At 33.0% G+C, this 19840-nt stretch overlaps 1 protein-coding gene across 2 annotated transcripts in view; it reads left to right on the forward strand.

Annotated features, from left to right (window-relative positions):
- GLRA3 (glycine receptor alpha 3) overlaps positions 1 to 10026 on the forward strand; it is a 133353-nt gene extending 123327 nt beyond the window's left edge. For both annotated transcript variants that reach the window (XM_016120091.2, XM_016120092.2), the window contains one exon: positions 9695 to 10026. In XM_016120091.2, coding sequence (XP_015975577.2) covers positions 9695 to 9967 — 273 coding nt within the window. In that variant the 3' untranslated portion in view covers positions 9968 to 10026. The remainder of the gene's footprint in view (positions 1 to 9694) is intronic.
- Positions 10027 to 19840: the final 9814 nt, after the last annotated feature.

A 19840-nucleotide genomic window follows, 5' to 3' on the forward strand; every position in this document is an offset into this window, starting at 1 on the left:
GCAAGATTTCATTCTTTTTTATGGCTGAATAATAGTCCATTGTATACGTGTACCACTTCCTTTTTATCCATTCATCTGTCGATGGACACTTAAGTTGCTTCCATATCTTGGTTATTATAAATAATGCTGCAATGAATATATGACTGCATGTCTTTTTGAATTTGTGTTTCGGGTTTCTTTGGCTAAATATTCAGAAGTGGAATTGCTGGGTCCTTATTTGTTTCTTATTATAGCCTTTGTTTTAAAGTCTATTTTGTCTAGTATAAGTATTGCTACCCCAGCTTTTTTTTTTTTTTATTTCCATTTTTATGAAGTATCTTTTCTTTCAGTCTGTGTGTCTTTTGATCTGAAGTTTCACGTATGCAGCGTCTATGGGTCATGTTTTTCTCTCCATTTAGCTACCTTATGTCTTTTAATTGGAGCATTTAATCCATTTCCATTTAAAGTGATTCTTCATATGTAGTCATTGCCATTTTATTGTTCCTGTTTTTGATTTTTTTTCTTTTTCTTCTTAAAAAAGTCCTTTTAACATTTCTTATAATACTGGTTTGGTGGTGATAAACTCTAGCTTTTCCTCGTCTGAGGTAATTAATTCTTATCTCACATATATATTAATAAGCAATGTTTGATGATAGAAAGGAAGCTATTCAACCGAATGACTATATCTATCTTTGTATTTTAACCTATCTCTAATATTTCAGTTATAATATGCATATCATATGAATCAGTCTTTGACATAATTCTCTAAATAAAATTAAAAAGCATTTAGAATGTTTCACAACATGATATTGATGCTTAATTACTGAAATATTTTTTTCATTTCCAAATTTAGTGAAAACAGGTCCTCTTATGGATTAGTACACTAAAGAAATAACTTTTTACAGTCTTTATTGCCTAGCCTTTTAACTTGATTGAAGTATATTAAAAGGATTTACTTGTGGGCAAATTAAGCTATTTTTTAATCACCATGTTCTTTAGCTCATTTTTAGTTTATTCTATTTAATTTTTATTATTACTTGTATTTTGAGTTGTAAAGTGCCTTAATTTTATGAACATTAAATATGGGCTAACACATAGTATCAAAGGTTTTAGATATTTGTCTAAACAGCTTGCTTTTTTTGGCCTTTAGTTCATTAGAAACTCAAACTGAAAATATCTCTAGAAAATCTGGATGATTATCTCAAAAAAATATTTGAGTGTATATTGGACAAAGACTATTACTGCACATCAGAACATCTATCAACACAGGATAATTTTATCATTGAGTTTTGCAAAGCAGAGAAATTAGTTACAAAATAATTTAATATACCTTTTCATATAGTAATCTAGTACTGATGATGAGCTATTAGAAAAGCTTCAACCATGCTTAAAATTATTATTTTAAGTAGAGCCATTAAAAAAATTCCAGTAGACCTGTCCTTTTTAAGAAAAGTCACATGGCCTTTTTGAGGTCCAGGGGTCCTTGCTCTCATCATCTGACTGCCTGGTCTGATGTAGCCGAGACCCTGTTTCTGAAGGTGTGAGATGACTCCATGTGCCTATCTATGGGCATGCCTAAAACACTAGTGCTGTGTCATGGAACATGTTGACAACACGAAACACTCCTTGATTTCAGAATTAGATTCACAAAGAATCTTAACTGTCATATAGAAACCCCCATCTATTGTAACAATCAGACAGTAAGGCCTAGAGGAGCAAAGCAATGTTTTTAGTTTTTTGCTGTTGGTTAATTTTTAGTGAAACTCGAGTGCAAGGCCAGTTGAGGAGTATGCAACTGAGTAGGCCTGTTTTATCTACTACTTTAGTGCTAATTTAGTTTTTGTGTATTTAAAATATCTAATAGTAAAATAATTCAAGTCAGTATTTTTTATGTTGTATATTATGCAATTTCCACAATAATACAGTTATAACAAAATGTTAATAACAGCAGCAATTTGAGTACCTTATCAGGTATTTTATATATTTTCTCTCACCCTGTATAAAAACCTGGAGCTAGAAACTAAGAATCTTAGCATTGTGTATTAAATCACATTCTATAACATAATTTCTAAAGTCTATTTTCTAACATATGCCTATAGGAAATTTTAAAATGGATAAAAATATAAGTTATAAAGATAATCTTCATATAGAAAACTTACTGAGAAATAGGCTTACTTAAAAACAGAAATTATTGGAAAATAATAGTTTAACACTAGCACGCAAGACATTACAGGGCATATTTTCATAAACTACCATTTAAAATGTAAATTAGAAAGTGTTAGAAGAATTCAAAAAAAGTTCCATCATGATATTCAAGCTGACTAGCATAGCTGTACTGTGCCTCTAGGAAACTTTTGTTTCTACACTTGACTGTATATTATCACCTACAGACCTTGTTGGACATGCAGATAACTGGAACAGCAAAAAAGCTAATGAGCAAGAATCTCTGCAATTGAGGTCTAGAAAATTGGGTCTCTGCAATCCCTCCGAGTGGTTCCAAGACTAGTGTTATGTGCACAGTAGTGCAGGAAACATTACCCTTGCCTAGACTATCATCATAGCTTGCACATAGAATGATGGTAATTTTAGAAATTGTTGCCAGCTTTTATGATGGACTAGTGCTATAGGAAGACAGTTAAGTTTAAATTGTTCAAATGTGTCATTTTATATTAAAACCAATATCCAAATGTGAAGTAGCTTTGTTCAGTACAGCACCATGTCTCTAATTACAGGCTTAAGGAGACAATCATACTTACAAGACATAAGAAATAGGCTTTAATCTTATATATCAGGTACTTAACTTTTTAGAAGGATAAAAGGCAAGAGAGACAGCAGTTAAAGTATCTATTTAATTGTGAGGCCTCACAGCTACTCAACCACATAGGATATGTACACCTAGAATCATTATATCCGGTAACACAGAAGAAAAATTCTGAGGTGGGAAAGACAGATTTATGTTACAGCATTGTACCCACCCCCCACACTGCCACCACCAGAAACCAAAATACTCTCTAAAGGCTTTCTTCCTTCCTCTCACTCATATCTACTCACTCATGCATACACTAATCCAGTGAGCTAGCCAACCCTCATGTCCTTGTCATCCTGTCTTTAGCAATGAATCTTTTAATTGCTCATTCCAATTTATATTTAAACCACTGCTCTGCAGGTGGATGGGCTGTGGTATGCCCATTTCTATGGTGTGCTCTTGGGCCATTCTATATGCTGCCTATGTTTAAATCTGTTCCTTCGTGTTAATGCCTGTTATCAGGAAACTCAACCCAATGGCAATTTCCAAGCCATTTTTTCCTCATGTCAACGTTTAAGACAAAGTTTCACCACACCAATGGCTTCATCGAGCAACAGAAGAACATTTCATAGTACTGTCCATTGCTGTGTGGCCTGGACACCATCATAGCTACATCCATGGCCAGTCCAAGACATCAGCTGTGGCACTCTAGTCCCCTTCTGAGCCAGGAACTTGGTGGTCATTGCATGACCTAATTTAATCTCACCCGGGAATTTTTATAAGAAACTATATCTCCTACCCTGGGATGTTCTTAATTGTCCATTTAACAAGCAACCATTTACCTGACCATAAGGCAAGGCCATGGCTTGGGCCCAGGAGTCTTTCGGTATCCAGATAGCTCAGATTGCTCTCAGAGTAAGGGCCAATTATTGGATACTGCCATATATACTGTTCTCAAGTCAACCTAATGTGTAGACTTACCTTGCTTTCTTTAGCTATAGTCATTTGCTCCACACGGGTATGGTTTGAGTCCTGACCTTCTAAATGAGGGTTTCCATCGGTGAACAAGGTGGCCTATTTTGCCTCCATGGGATGAGAATCATGAGGTTCAGGCCTTTCTGGTGGCTCAACCGGAGACTTTACCACTGATCCCTCACCAGGCTACCTTTTCATGATGGTGTACTTTGCCCTGAGGTACTCCCCATAGCTTATTCCTGAATATACCATTTTGATTTTCTCAGGAACTTACATTGGAATGCCTTTTGACACCACCTATGATGCGGTAGGTATCTTAGGGCTAAATATAGTCTGATGCTCATTAGAGTCCTTCAGTTTGGGGGGCTGCTTCTACCAGAGCACAAGAGAATGCCAGTAGCTGTCATTCAAATAGCTATACCTGCTCGCAGCATCAGAGTTTTCTAGTCTAGAATCCTAGCAGCTCCCTTGGAGAGCCACAATTGAGCTTTTCCAGAAAATCTAGTCTACATATGTTTTAGTAGTAGATAACTTTGCAGTTGATGAATTTTAAGAACTCAGAAAAGCAGCTTGGGCTCTTGGCTGCCTCACATCTCTCACAGTTTGATCTTGTACCCCTTTCCAATTCAGTCTGTCTTCCAGTCACTTGATACGGTGTGGCCAGCAGAAATACAAAATGTCTCTGCCAGATTTCAAAAACTGCTGCAATTTTTTTTTTCCCATAGTGGGATCCAGAAGAGACAGCACTTTGCACTTTATTGTTTGTGAATTGTCTCCAGTACTTTGCCCAGGCTATCGCCCAGGTTGTAGAAACTGGGCCCTGAATTTTTTCTGGATTAGTTATTTAGTCACATGGCCACTACAGTTTCCAAATCCTCCTTTGACTTTCTCCTCAGAGAGGAAAACTATCCTTTATCATTAACCAACTTTTGACAGTGATCTGGACCAAACTGTTTCCAACCAGGTTGTGGTAATATGCTGGAAAATTCAAGCTTTCTTAAGGGATGACAGACAGTAAGGTGAAAGTTGGGTCTACCCCACAAAAAGATGCACTGTGTTTGACTTTTGCGGGGAGGGTTTAAAAGGAAAGGCTAAGTCAAGTCTGTCAAAGCATACCAGTCTCCTTTGTCCTTCTGAAACTCTTGAAGGGTTTTCATGGCGTTCATTGTGGTGGAGGCTGTTGGGGACTTCTGTAGTGAACCCAAGTAGTCAGCCGTCATCTTGCAGGACCCATTTAGTTTTATCATAGGCCAGATAGGACTTTGCTAGAGAAAATTAATGAGGGATTAGCACCCCTGCTACCACCATTTACTTAATTAGAGCCAAGTTTCCTTTATCTGCTGGAATCTTATACTGTTTAATAGTTACTACCTAGGAAGGTCTAGGCAATTCCAAGGGCTCTCATTTTAGTACATCCAATTACAACTGGGCTAAGGAACAACTGTCCTAGATTAGGCTCAAGCCAGAAGTGACAAGATCATTCATTCATGTGTCATATCCTTTCAGATTCTACATGTAGCCAAAGGCAATGCCACCTACTGGATATATCTTAGTCCCTTATTTTTTTATCCGCAGTCTTTACTATAACCATTATACCTACTACTATAGCATCACTTTGCCTCTTTTTCTGTCCCCAAGCTTCTCTTTTGTTCTTAACATTGTCTCCTCGGTCCTTAGCAGTATTACTGTACATTGTGCATTGGCATCCGGTAATCCCAAAAAGCTGTGTTCCCCACCCCCTGGCTATTCAACTTTAAGCATAGCATAGCCTTGGAGCCCCGTTCAGAACTGAGCAAGGAGATCCTGGCCTTCAAGTCAAATAGTCTTTGTTTCAACCGCCTTAACGGATGGAGTAAATTCAGCAACCCATATCAGTGCCTTTTGTTTCCATTCCCCATCGGCATCATTGGATTTAACTTCTGAGATGAAAGCAACACATTTAACAGGGGTCCTTCAGGGGAAGCAGCTGCTGGAAGTGGAACAGATTTCCTTCCTCTCAGCTGGTGATTATATGCCAGGAAATCTTTCAGAGGAATTCTGTCAGTTTTCTTCTGTGTCTTAAAAGCTACCTCAAGAAAGCTAATAGATTCACCTCTGGCCATGACCTTTCTTCTGAATAGACCAGATATTTTTTTTCCACCAGTAACACCTAGCGTGACAACTGCAAGAACAAATATACCCATGAATTAAATATACCCTCCTGCCTTCCCCAGAGGAGAGCCACATGGCGAACCCATGCCTGAGGGACTCGCCTAATCACTGTGTCTTCCAGTGTTTAGGTCAGAGGATAAGGCTCCCAAAGGCTCATTGATTATACGCCTGCCAGTAATTCCTGAATGGCAATGCTGCAGCAAATTAGGAGTTAGCATTCACCCCAACATTGCTTTTCATGCTACAGCATGCAAAAAAAAAAAAAAAATTATCAGTTCCTAGGTCAATCAACCTTAAGATCTTGGAAAGCATGGAGATCCAGCTCTTTCATATTGCTTTTTTTTTTCTTTTCAGTATGATAGCTACAAGCCACATGTAGCTATTGGGCCCTTGAAATATGTAGTCTGAATTGAAGTATGTTAAAATATGTCCTGACTTCAAGGACTTAGTATGAAATAAAGAATATAAAATATCTCTAATTTTTACTTTCACTAAATGTTTAAATGATGCTTAGGACATGTTGAGTTCAAGAAAATATATAACTAAAATTAGTTGTGCCTGTTTCTTTTAACTTGTTAAGCTGTAGCTAATGTAAAGTTTAAATTTAAAATTACACATTGAGCTTTCATTTGTGGCTCAAATTATATTTATATCTGACAGGGCTGCACAATAGTTACTGGTTTCCAGTGACATTCGCCTGGGGTTACAGAGATTAGGTGTAATGTCCTTTTAAGTCTCAGCTGGACCGTTGTTTTCATCCTGAGCACAGGCCATGAAGCTGCTTGCTTTACTTGCTCTCATTTTTCTCTGCCCTAAGTGGTTTAAGTTTCACAGCTAATTACTTAATAGGAGGCAAGGAATTAATTGTATCTTGAGCCACTTTCCCCTCAGTTTTATTACCCTGGTTCCCTTCAGTTTTATCTCACTGATCACTCATCTGTCAATTTAACAAGAGATACGTCTGTCATCCATATTCCTATAGGAAGATTATCCCCAATTATTTTCCACAGTGCTTTTGCCCAGGACAGGTCAGTATCGCGTTCTCATCAGAATTCCCTCCCAGAACTTTTGGCTGTATCGAGTCTGAAATGATCTGAAGGCCTGATCAGTCAGCTTCTGTCACCACTGCTGAGATTTGGGGTTCTCACTCCAAATCAGACCCTTTAGGCACAATAGGCTTTAACTTAATATAACGTTTATTCAGCCCTACGGGAGCATGGGAGGCAGGCGCCACAACAGACATAGCATCTTCATCTCATCGGGAGGCCTGGCAGTTACTCGAGAGCACGGCTTCCTTGCCCCTCACCCACACAGATGTGTAGACGCAGCTGCCACAGACAAAAGTCAAGGCATATGTGATTATCCTGACACAGAGAAGCCACAGCCCTATCCCCCACCAAATTTGTATGGTGTCTGGTCACATAGGCCCAAGACCTTCAGGCTACTACATGGCTTTCCCAATTCAGGTGTCTTCCCTCACAGTAACTGAAGCAAACTCTATATTCTCCATATTTTCAAGGATGATGCTGGAAGAAATCGGAAGTCATTCTCTGCAGTCCTGAAACAGCCCATGCCTGATGTTAACCCTTTATTCATTGTCAGTTGTGTGGGAAGATATAGTTGAGAAAAATACAGTTGTTTACTAAATATGTTAAATAGTAAAAGGATTGTCCCTGTTTTGAGGTCTGGGGGTCTCTAAAGGTTGAAAATAACAAGTTCTTCAGGACAGATGGTTAGAAAGATAGTCAGTGGAGGAAGGTGATTAAAAAGTGCAAAGTTCCAGTTATAATTAAGCACTAGGCATGTAATATACAACGTGATGACTAGCTAACACTGCTGTGTGGTTTACGAGGGAGTAGATCCTGAGTTCTTATCACAAGGAAACATTTTTTTCTTTTTCTTTTATCTATAAGAGATAATGAATGGTAACTAAATCTATTATAATCATTTCACAATATATGTGAATCAAACCATCATGCGGTATACCTTCAACTTGCACAGTGATGTATATCAAGTATTTCTCAATAAAATGGGAAAAAGTTGTCAATGGATACTGCTTTTCTAAACACAGCAGCTAGAATCCTAAAAATCTTAGCAATTTTTAATCAGTGTCTCAATTGGTTCAACTAATAGATCAACACCTCATTGTAATTGTTCATTGAGAAGTTATCTTTTATCTTATTTTGAGATGGATTTTTAAAGTTTTGAAACATATGTGGTTTAAAAGGTTAATTTTTACTTCAGCGTCCAGCTGGTTTGCACGCAAAAACTTTACAAATTACCCAGGTGACCTAAGTTTTCCTTCTGGAATGCAACACCAGCAGAATTTACTAAATTATAAGGATACTATTTCAGCACTTACTTAAGAACAGTTTAATTCTTGGTATATTCACTGTTTTTCTGATATAGAAAATTCAAAGCAAACAATAATTTAGCCTTAAAATGTCCACAGAAGCTAAAAAAATTGCCAGTATAAATAAATATTCACATTAAAGACTGTCAGAAAATCAATTTCCAATCTTTTGCAAGATTACAAAAGTAGTTACATGTAATTTGGATCATCAGCTTTTATGTCGTACTTGTTTCCTCAAAATTCGATTGTTCGTACATCTTAAGATGAGATATTTTCCAATAATTGTGTTTTTGTTTTCAGGTGGAATTGCCTTTATAATTCACCAGAAACCTATTTTATACATTAATATATCAACTTCTTTTGAATATTAATATATTGACTTTGATCATCTTCTCATTCTTAGAATACATTTTAATTTCTATTTTTTACTTTTATATTTTGTAACATGCTGTTCATTGTAATTTTACTTTCACAAACCTAATATAATTTTTCAAGAGCTTCAGCACTTACTTTTATCTCTTATATAACCATCAAAAATTACTTCCATAGGAGGAGAGCTATAACAAATCAATATAATGTCAATTTTTAAACTTTCAATTTTAGTAACAAAAAGAATCCAGTTAATTGGCAGTAATCTACTATTACATTCTAAATAAATTTGTTAAATTATGTATTAATGAATTTCATTATAATTATTAAATATATTTTCCTATCAAAATTTTTTTATTTATCATTTTTATTAAATAATTTTTTTAAATTTTGGTTTTCTTTTTGGTACATACATAGAAAATTCTCTTCAATTTGCAACATTTAAGAAAAAAGTAACAATATTTTTTAGAACAATAATTTATAATTTTTTTAACATGAAATAAACTTTAGCTGAATTTTATTCATAATATCTACTAAACCAATGCACTTGAAAAGTAATTGTATATAAATCAAAATATATAACTATCTTGTAGTCTTCCAAATGGGTTAGTATAAAATATAGAAGTAACATTAAGTGAGGATAACAAAAAACAAGCAGTGTTATTGAGTTAGACTGTTCAACAAAGTAACGTAAAATTGCGGAAATTAGCTCTAAAAAGTTTGCCTCAATGAAAAAGAAAAATTCAGTCAATGACCATTGTATTTTCCCCTTTGACATCATAGTTCATAAACATATATAACATACTATTCAAATAGATTTTTTCTTGCTCAGTTAATTTAGATATTCTAGCAATATGTAGACAATACCAGAATGTTTAGGTTTTTTCATTAAAACATATCATTTGAGAGTTTCATATTTCTTAATGGATACATCTATATGATACGGCAAGATAAATCAATAAAATTTGAATGAGGAAAAAAAACACTCATCTTTATAGGCTTAAATTATCCTATAATAATGTTAACATTTATCATAATAAAGCTTAAGTTGTGATTCTGAAATGTGTTACATATGCTCTATTCCATGACTGAAGTGTTTTCTTATGTTTTTCTTATGGCAGGATGATGAGATAAGGGAAAGCCGATTCAGCTTCACAGCCTATGGAATGGGACCGTGTCTGCAAACAAAAGATGGCGTGACTCCCAAGGGCCCAAACCACCCAGTCCAGGGAACTCCAAGGAGCCCTGATGAAATGAGGAAGGTCTTTATCGACAGGGCCAAGAAGATTGACACAATCTCTCGAGCCTGCTTCCCATTAGCCTTTTTGATTTTTAATATTTTCTACTGGGTTATCTATAAAATTCTTAGACATGAGGATATTCACCATCAATAAGATTAAGTCTGCAGGGGCATGCACGTATAAAACAGTCAATTCAAAAGGAAGTGTCTTTGCCATAGTGGTGTGTGTGTGTGTGTGTGTGTGTGTGTGTGTGTGTGTGTGGTGTACAATGATGACCATTGTATTAAAACAGCATAAGGAAAGGTATTATTATGAATTGCTATGCAAAGTCATGAGACAGATTAAGATTCCTTTAATGGATGCAAAATATATATTATGCTTATTGTATTTCATATTAAATTAAGATTATCTGCTCTTTTACAACAAATTACATAAGTGGAAGTATTACTACCAATGTGTTTGTATGTTATATAATATCACATAATAGTATATCTGAAAACTACTTTAGATTCCTTGATTTTTAATTCAGTATTAAGTCTTACAAAAGTAAAATTTGCACAATAAACTTTATATTAAAAAAGGGAGAAATGTTGAAGAAAAAAAAGTCAATAGCCTGAGGCTTTAAAGTATTTTCTTAAAGTTACAAAATAGAAAAGTAATTAGTTAATTCAGTGGAAAAACTTACTCAATAGGAATAGGTAATTGTATATACAAATACTCTCAGATCAATTTATGTTATAACAATAAAATAAAAAACTTTTATTCAATACTAAATTTAATTTTTTAGAATATTAAATTCCCATCTTTGGAAATTTAAAGTAAATGGCTTAAGAGATCATAGTATATAAAAAATTTACTTTTCTTAACTTTCTATGCCTATGAATGAAGGTGGAAATATTGAAAACAACATAATTGTGTTTAAATAAGTGTTATAGCTATGTATTTTTAATTATTGCCAAACACTGAAAAATTCAAGGCAGCACTCTTGTTTTCTTAGATTTTTAATGGCTGCTTAATTGTACGTAATTATGTTTAATGTTTTGGTATAATTAAACAAAGTTTAGTGAGACTTTTATATTTTAGCTTAGAATGAGACTTTAAAATTCCATGGGATTATAATACATTTTGATAAAAATGAATTTAATGAAAACAAAAATGGACTGATGAAAGATTTTTAATAAGAACAGTTTCCCATCAAGGTTATATTAGTTCAAACTCCTAACTCCAAACATAAGAACAATATTAATTTTAAATTATATAAATAAGTCATTTCTATAAAGTAAGGATTGATTGTTTTTGTATTTCTCAATCAAATGTTCAATATACAAGCCATTCACTAGATGTGAATAATTTTAAATAAAATTTTTACTTAAAACTTATCAACAACCCCATGAAATTATTTTAACTAAGATGGGGCATTAATTGAACCAAACTCTTTCTTTTTCAATGCTGCTATTTTTCGCATTATTTTTATCATGAACGTTGTATTTTTAAAAAGGTCTAGAATGCTTTTTAGGTATGTGTAATTAATTATTAGATTCTCTAAATGGTAACTCAGTGTACCCAATTATTGAAAGAGAAAGGTTTAAACATTTAAAAAATGATTTAAGATTAATACAGATTTAAGAGGGATGGATAAGTCAATTCTTGAACCAGATTGAGATCTTTTCTGATGTTTAACCATCTCAAACTAGAAGCAAAAACTGCCATTTAAAGCTAAAAATTTCTTAGTATTATTGAACTTTGGTCTATCCAATTGTAGTTTTTAAAGATAACTTTTATAAAATAATGTACAGCAATTTTTGCTAGTAAAAGACCAAATTTCCCTCCTTTATAAAAATTTAAAACACTGTTAGGGAAAAAAATCATCATGTTTGTCACTAAATGTAAATGTCACAACTGAAGAAAGTGATTACTATGTACTTTACTTATTTTGAGGACTATGCACCCAAAAGGTAAGCATATGCTTCTTCATTTGGTGTGTATGAACCAGAGCCATAGAAATATATTCTTGTACAAAAGATAGATTAGGGAGAGATAGTTATTTGTGTTCTTTGAGAATAAGCTGGACAGTTTGAAGTAATGATAAACTTCATTGTCTTAATATGTCTCTAAAATACTTAAGTACATTTTTCTGTACTTCACAAATCTAATTTCAAAAGTTCTCCAACATTACTTAAATTAAGTGAATTCTGCTGAAAGCAAACAGAGATATAATGAACTTATGTTCTAAAAGATATTCCCAAACCTCACTTATTTTTATATCTGAGAATAAAAATGTCTCCTTTCAAAACCTGAAACATGGAATATAAAAATACTAGCCATGAGACAACTTGTCAATAAGGTTGTTGACATTGTATAAATCTCTCTATTTCTGAAGTTTTATACTTTGCTTACGTATGTATACTTATCATTTTCTTACTACAGAAAAAAATATTCTGACAGCCTTCACTCATATGGCAAGATGACAAGGCAAATATGGCTGAATCCAAAATGTTTAAAAGAAGGTATCACTTCTTTCAACACACATAAATCCTTTAAAACTGGAAAATCACATCATAGTTAGAATCCTGAGGGAGTATTTGCCTCAATAAGCTCTGTGTCAGACCCTGATATTTCAAATTAAACCAAACAGAAAACTATTAATAATGAAAAAATCAAAATGTATACATATATGCTAACTACTCACATGTAAGTTATAATTCTAATACAGACATTCTGGAGTATTTTAAAATAACCACATTAGAAAGCTTATAATTTTTATACAGTGCATAAAGTTTATTTTACTTTTTAAAATTATTATGTACCTCAACCATTGAACTATATGGTTCCATAGTATGTGAATTCTTAGGAAACCTTGTACCTTAGCTTATGTGTGCATCTTTCTTTTTCTTTCCTAACCATTAGAATTGGAGTTCACTATAGTGGAGACCTAGAACTTTTTTTTTACTATTTAAAATAGATTCCAGAAAGAAACTATTGAAGCAAGAAAGCCACAGTTTTTAAAACTTCAACCTTTTTGGATGTTTCACTATGATAGTCCCCCTGAATTGCCAGTCCAACTCCTAGCAGCTGTATTCAAGGGATCATTATGACTACTTATTCTGTAATTGATTCCTATTCTGTGGCTATATTCAAATAACCTTTACCTTAATTTTGAATTACAACTGCTTTAAAATCTGTGTATTCCTAAAATATGAATACATATATTAGGTTTATGAATTCCCAGGATCTTATGAAGATAATGGAAATTTTAGAAAAACAATGTGAAAAAATAAGCCAATATGTTTCACAGTGGTTCTGATTTTCCTGATCTTCCATACTTTCATCTCCTTCTCTAAATGTCTTTCATTCCATTTAAGAAATATATATTTTCTATTCTTAACATTATATACTTCAACCTGCTAATCACTTTGGAGAACTGAATATTGTATTGACAGCTAAATTTTTCATTTATCTATAAAACACACATTCCATGAAATAGACTCAAGGGAAATATTAAAATATTAAAAGGAGAAAATACTCTCAGTTTTCAAAGTAGGAAATTGGCAATACTGAAATTGACAGATGTCCCCTAACAATAGCTTAGAGCACTCTAAGGAAGAAACTCTGAGAATGAAAATATGCCGCAGTCCTCAGACCAATAAATCATTGACCATCTTTGAGGTCATATCTCCGACTTTAAAATAGATTTTATATACTTTGCAACATAGATAATCCCCTAAAAACTCTCAAAATGTATCAGCATACATCATCTGTATTTCTCATCTAGTTGATGATGAACTAGTACAGAAAAACAAGCCATTCCAAGTATATACAGCATAAACGTTCATAATCTGTTAGTATTCATTAGTACTGACAAGGCAAAGACTATAAAATAATGGACTTGGTTAAAACACATTAAGAGAACAAGCATGGTTTCTACCCACAAGGCGTTTTCATTTTAACAGTTTATTCGAGGCAAATATAGTCAATGGAAATATAACCTATAAATTAATAATTATCTAGTTCATTGAGAGGGTTAGTCAAAAATTGTTTAAGTTACTCAGAGAATATTTTTTGTATCTTTATTATTGCAAACTTGTCTTTCGAATTATACCCACCTATTAAGCACAGTTATGATGACTACATCTTGGACATTTATTTTTGGAACTAGATAATTTTATTGCCTATGTTCAGCTTCCGAACTGAGCTACATGCTACTGTAGGGGTATTGAAACTTGTAGCACAATCATCTCTGACTATAAATGTAACTTGCATTGTCAGTTACTGCCTTCATGTTCATTTCAGAAAAGAATTTAGTTGTAAATATTGCACAATTTTTTTTGTGGCAAATTTTGATCTATCTTAAAACTGTACTCAAAATTGTCCAATCTGCTCAAGCAAAGTTAAAGGACTTTTTGGTACAGAATTTTGACAAAAACATTCTTTAACTGAACCTATCTGAATAATGAGCAGTGGAAAAGTATGACCCTGAAGATTAAATTTTATAAAAGACTGAAATTTTGAATATACCAACAGCCAATTAATTGTTCTCCACAATTCCTTCTTAATTCCTTAATGCCATTCATAGCACTGCAGGAATAAGCATGTCCATCTCAGTGATCACAGCATGATAACCTTTAATAAAGCACGCAGTCATTTCTCTAGTTTCTATGCCTTGCAGTTGAACAATTCATCACTTGAGCATTTTAAAGGGATGCTAAAAATGATAAGAATTACAGCTTGTACATATAAGACAATTTGGTGCTTTTTAATTCAGTATTTTAGAAAATGCAACACACACACACACACACACACACACACGTTCCTTCTTGATTGTGTGCAAATGAAATACCCATAATACCAGTTGCATATTTCTTTCTTTCTAAGAGATGTCTTCCTCAGCAGATACATTGATTTTTATTTTCTTGTTCATGTGCTACAGAGTGGTAAAATATAGGAATACCATTTTATTCTATAAACTCTTCATGAATAAATAGGCAGCATGTACTAGGAATTGTGTTTATTTAATTAACTTTATAATTAAACTTTTATCTCATTCCCATTCCTCTTTAAAAACATACCGATGTTAAAGAGTGAACTTCTGTAGGGAGACAGCTGCTATTATAAATATTTAAAAAGTAGAGGTATGCATATTCTTCCATAACAAAGATGCTTAGAGCCCATGCCTAAAATATAACTTTCTAGGATTTGAAAATAACTAGGGCAGGAAAATATTCTGGAGAAGATATTTCCAAAAATCAGGCCCCAAAATAGAGAAATCCCAAGCTAATATCTAGGTTCTTCTTACTTGTTCTCTTCCATCTTAATCTGCCTTTATCTCTTTCTTTTTCCCTCTCTTACAACACACACACACACACACACACACACACACACACGCGCTCTCACATACACTCTTATCATTGTAAATGATAATGGAATAAATTCCTTCAAATAGAAAATGCAAAAGAAGTCAACTTCTCTGGACAAAGGTTCATAATCCTTTGATAGGTTTTGAAATATAAATGGGAATCTGAGCAGTGCAGTCATTTGATTTGGTCAACTCTTAATTACAAAACCATATTTTGCCTCCATGACACCTGAACAAAACTAAGTGGATCAAATTTTTCTCCAACTATTAACATTAGAATTCTAAAATACTACTTGGACTGTCTTTGAAGAATGACTAAATATTTGTCAAATGGTTCTGCCTAAAGACAACTACCAATAACTAGTAATTCACATGATTTTGTAGTATCGTAGGCAGTTTTCTCAGTATTTGTTATGGTTTATACATAAGCTGAATTAGAGGAGAATTTTACAGGTGGTAGAGTATGATTTTTAAAATAATGGTTCTGAACTCTGACTGTATATTGAAGCCCCTTATGCATTTTTAAAAGTATATACATGCTGGTGCTCAGCATAGGGGATTATGATTCAGTCATAGATTAAACAGATATTCATCAAACACCACCTTCTACATATCTGACACTCTTCTAAATGCTGAATTCCGTATATTTGAAGGAAGATATCAATTGGATTGTTGACAAAGTTCCACGAGGGAGAACAATTGACTTGGACATACATAAAACTATTTTCTGATTCGACTTGATTTAACACTGAAAGTTTTATAATTTTTTTCTTCAAATTCAGTTGAACTGCCCCTCATTTTTATCCTTAAAATTCAAATAAATCTTTGAAGTGTTTAAGTTCAGTGACGGAACCTTCACGATCACATTCCTGGTACAAAATTATCCAAATTGTCCTAAAACTCTTAGAGCAACAGGTAGCTCATTACTTGGAAGGTAGCCTGTTCCATTGTAACACAGTTCTAAAAGATTTTTAAAAGGTTGATCTTCATCAAGAAATGACTTTTATTTCTTAAATTCCAAATAAGTCCACTCCACTCCCTGAAGACAGCACATCATCTATTTTTTCATATCTGCTCCCTCTGTTTAGGTTCGATCAATCCCTTAACATTACCTTTATTCTTATTTAGAACGCCATTCATAAATGCATTTTAAGTGTTAAACAATGACGTTTTCAGGTTTGTAAAATAATAAAATATTAAATTGTCTATGAGAGAAATAGAAATTAATGAGAAATTATTCGCAGTCACTTTAAATGTCTTCCTCTAACTTAGCAATAATTTTAAATTAAATATTTAAAAATGCATTTCACAGTATGAAGATATTATATAAAACTCTTCACACTAATATGAATTTTAGAAAATATTATCAGCCAAACACAATTCATATTTGTCAAGCAAAGCTATAATAAAAATATAATGATTTAAGTTGTTTTATTTTAATGGTTGACCTCTCTCGGGTAGTTTTAGCAAAGGTGACTTCAGGCAACCCTTACTTAATACACGTTACCCAGCCTGCCTTGTTACTGCAAATGAAGAGGAAAGGAGCTGTGAGTTAAAGGCCAGGAAAGGATTTGAGTATAAGACTCGTTTGAAGATGCTGGACTAATTTTGCACTCCTTCACTTTCATCTCTATGTATTACGCAATGGACATTCCTTAAATTTGTATTTTAATGTATGATCAATGATAATACTGGGAAAAAATAGAGTGAAGCAGCCTGCTGTTCTATGACATTATATGATATGCTGTGGAAAACAAAAGGAAAAGATGACGTGCCATATATTTTTTCAATGTGTCACCATTTTAATATCATATACAGTAATTGATTATGAGTGAGCCAAGATGTTTGAAAGACTACCGAAAAAAGTATTGCTATTCTATGGTGTTACTTATTTTTCTGTAGACTTTAAACAGATCTTTCTGAGTCTGATGTCTGTATGTCTTCTGTCTAGATGATGTCGTATTTTTTTAGGAAATTATGCTGAAAATATATTTAAAAGTTTATGCATGATTTTAAAAACTTGTTTCTCATTATACCATCAGTTCAATTCTGCAGCTAATAAACTCTCTAATCAGAGTCATTAACTCATGTACAGTGTATGGTATTTATCGTGTAACTGTAAATAATTAGATCGAAAACAATAAAAATTAACACTTTGCAAAAATATGGATACCTTTTTTGTCCCGTTTCTATCAAGAAAATTTTATCAAAGGGTCATGTTGTTTTCTGGACAAAAGTTTCTGTTCTGACAGAAACCATTACATCTAGGTTATAAACCAGTTATATATAATTCAGAGAAGCCTTAATATATACATTCTATTATAGGAAAAGTTCAACAAAGGAGGTGGTGAAGGGAACATCTCTACTCAGGATAGAATGAGAGATATGTTACTATCTAGAAATATGATTTAGCATTATTGTATTTACAATTTTTGTTTGTTTGAAATCCTTTTCCTTAAAACCTGTGTTTTGAATAAACCACTTAACTTACCCATAAAGATCATTTCAAAATGGATTGATTGTTAGGTTGTTTTGTTTGTTTTTTTAATCTGAAATTTCAGCCTCCTTTTTTTTCTCTACATAATTAGGATAGACTTTACCAATAGTATAACAGTAAGTAAAGATTAAGAAAAGATTAATATATAAGAAATTTAAGAAAATGTTACAGTATGGTATATGTTAACTTGACTCGCATTTTTGGTGTACATATAATTTACATGTCTTTTTATATTTATTGGATATATAAAGTTCAGAAAAATTTATAGATTGAGACTTCCTTGCTAAAAATGTCATTATGATTGTTCTTAATGAGCTAGCTTTCACTAACTACTTGAGTTGTACTTGACTGGTTCCTATCGTAACATTGGTAGAAACCCTTGACTGCAATGCTGCCATAGAATCAGGCAAGTTCATCTGTAAGTACAAGAGCTAGAGGTATCTTGTAGGTGATATATGCTTAAACAAAATGTATAAAAATAAGCACAATGGGATTATACCTCAATATGTACTAGCAAGGTTTAAAATATTTTCATTGTTCTTATTATAGTCATCATTTTCAATACTACTAAACTGGTTGTTTTTCTCTAGGTATTTTATCACAATTTACTCTTGCTGATAGTTGCTTCCTCCCTTAATAATCTAATTTTTTTTATGTTTGTTTGTAATTTTGTACAGTGACATTGTTAATTAACCATCCATGGAAATCTTAAATTGAAATGAGGCATAGTTAAGGAACTATAGTATACTATAAATATTTAGATATTTTGTTTTTCTATTTCCTTATATTGGACCCTCATGTGCTGTCATATCAAGTTATCTCAGTACACGCTCTTTACCCAACAGGGTACCACCCTAAAAAGTTCCCTTACTTGCACTGTTAACTAGAAGCTTGGCTGTGAAAGAAGGCGTACCCAGAGTTCATTCTGTGACATGAGGAATGAGTTGTCTGAAAACTTGTTCTTGACTAGTTAGAAATCAAATGATAATGTTTACTTGTGTAGCCCAATGGCTCTTGGTCTTCTAAACAGGTCTCTGTTTTTAAGCCATCTGTAAAAAAAAAAAATGATTCTTTCAACCTTTTGAGTTGATGTCAGATTGTCTTTCTTTCTAAAAATAAAAAAAAGACTAAGACTCTTCTAAATAGTCAGTTACAGGAATAATTGTATTTATAGATTTATAGTGTTCTTTTTTGAAACAATTGCCTCCCCTCAAAAAAGTAATTTTGTACAGATTGACCTTGCTCGAAATACTTATTCTACCAAAGGTCATTCTTATGAGTATAACCCTGTATTTCTTCAGTGCCTAATTTTAAAAAATGGAATAAAATATAAACAAAGTGAATTTATTCAAACTTGCATATTATTTAAGACAGAGTAGAAAATCCAAAAGCATAGATATATTTTTTTCAGTTGCCAAAAAGTTGCTGACAGAAGATAGATAATGAATTATTAAATCCCTTGAAAGAAATATAATTTTAATCTATTACATTTTATTTAATAAATACTAAAATGGATACTAGGAGTCTACCTGGTGATAATACTATTATCTCGGGGTGCTTTCTTTGTTCTCCTCATCATCGACAAATCTCTTAGAATCCTTACTGATGAGGCCATGGAAATCTCAAGGAGAGGTGAACAGGAAAGCTTCCTCTGTGTTCAGGAGCAAAGTGAGGAAGGGAGTGACATCTGTAGGAACCATATGTCATGGACCAGAGGTTTATTTTATGCACACTTTATGTTGGTACCAATTCTAGGTAATCAATAATCTCTAGACAATATTGAATTTTCTCTAAAATTATGGAATTTAAATAGATGTATTGCACATAGTCAATTAAAATATTGTAATTTACTTTGAGTCTAAAAAATCAGAACACTTTTGCTGATGCTAAGTTGGTTATGTTAGAAATATCATTTTCATATTGCCTTGGAAAGGTAACTAATGAAAATATTAGGATAAATGAAAAAAGATAGTATAGTATAAGGAAATACATCTAGGGAAAACATGTCCATGTGACTCATTCACCTAAGAGACAATATAATTTAGTTTCTAAAAGGAAACTAAAAAGTCATGTTAATGTGATAGTATTTGACATTGTTATCATATTTTTATTAATTGTTACATTGGTGTCGTTTGTCCTAAATGAGCATACTTTTTAATGTAATAAATATTATATT

Source organism: Rousettus aegyptiacus, unplaced genomic scaffold (assembly GCF_014176215.1).
Source record: "Rousettus aegyptiacus isolate mRouAeg1 unplaced genomic scaffold, mRouAeg1.p scaffold_m13_p_16, whole genome shotgun sequence".
NCBI lineage: Eukaryota > Metazoa > Chordata > Mammalia > Chiroptera > Pteropodidae > Rousettus > Rousettus aegyptiacus.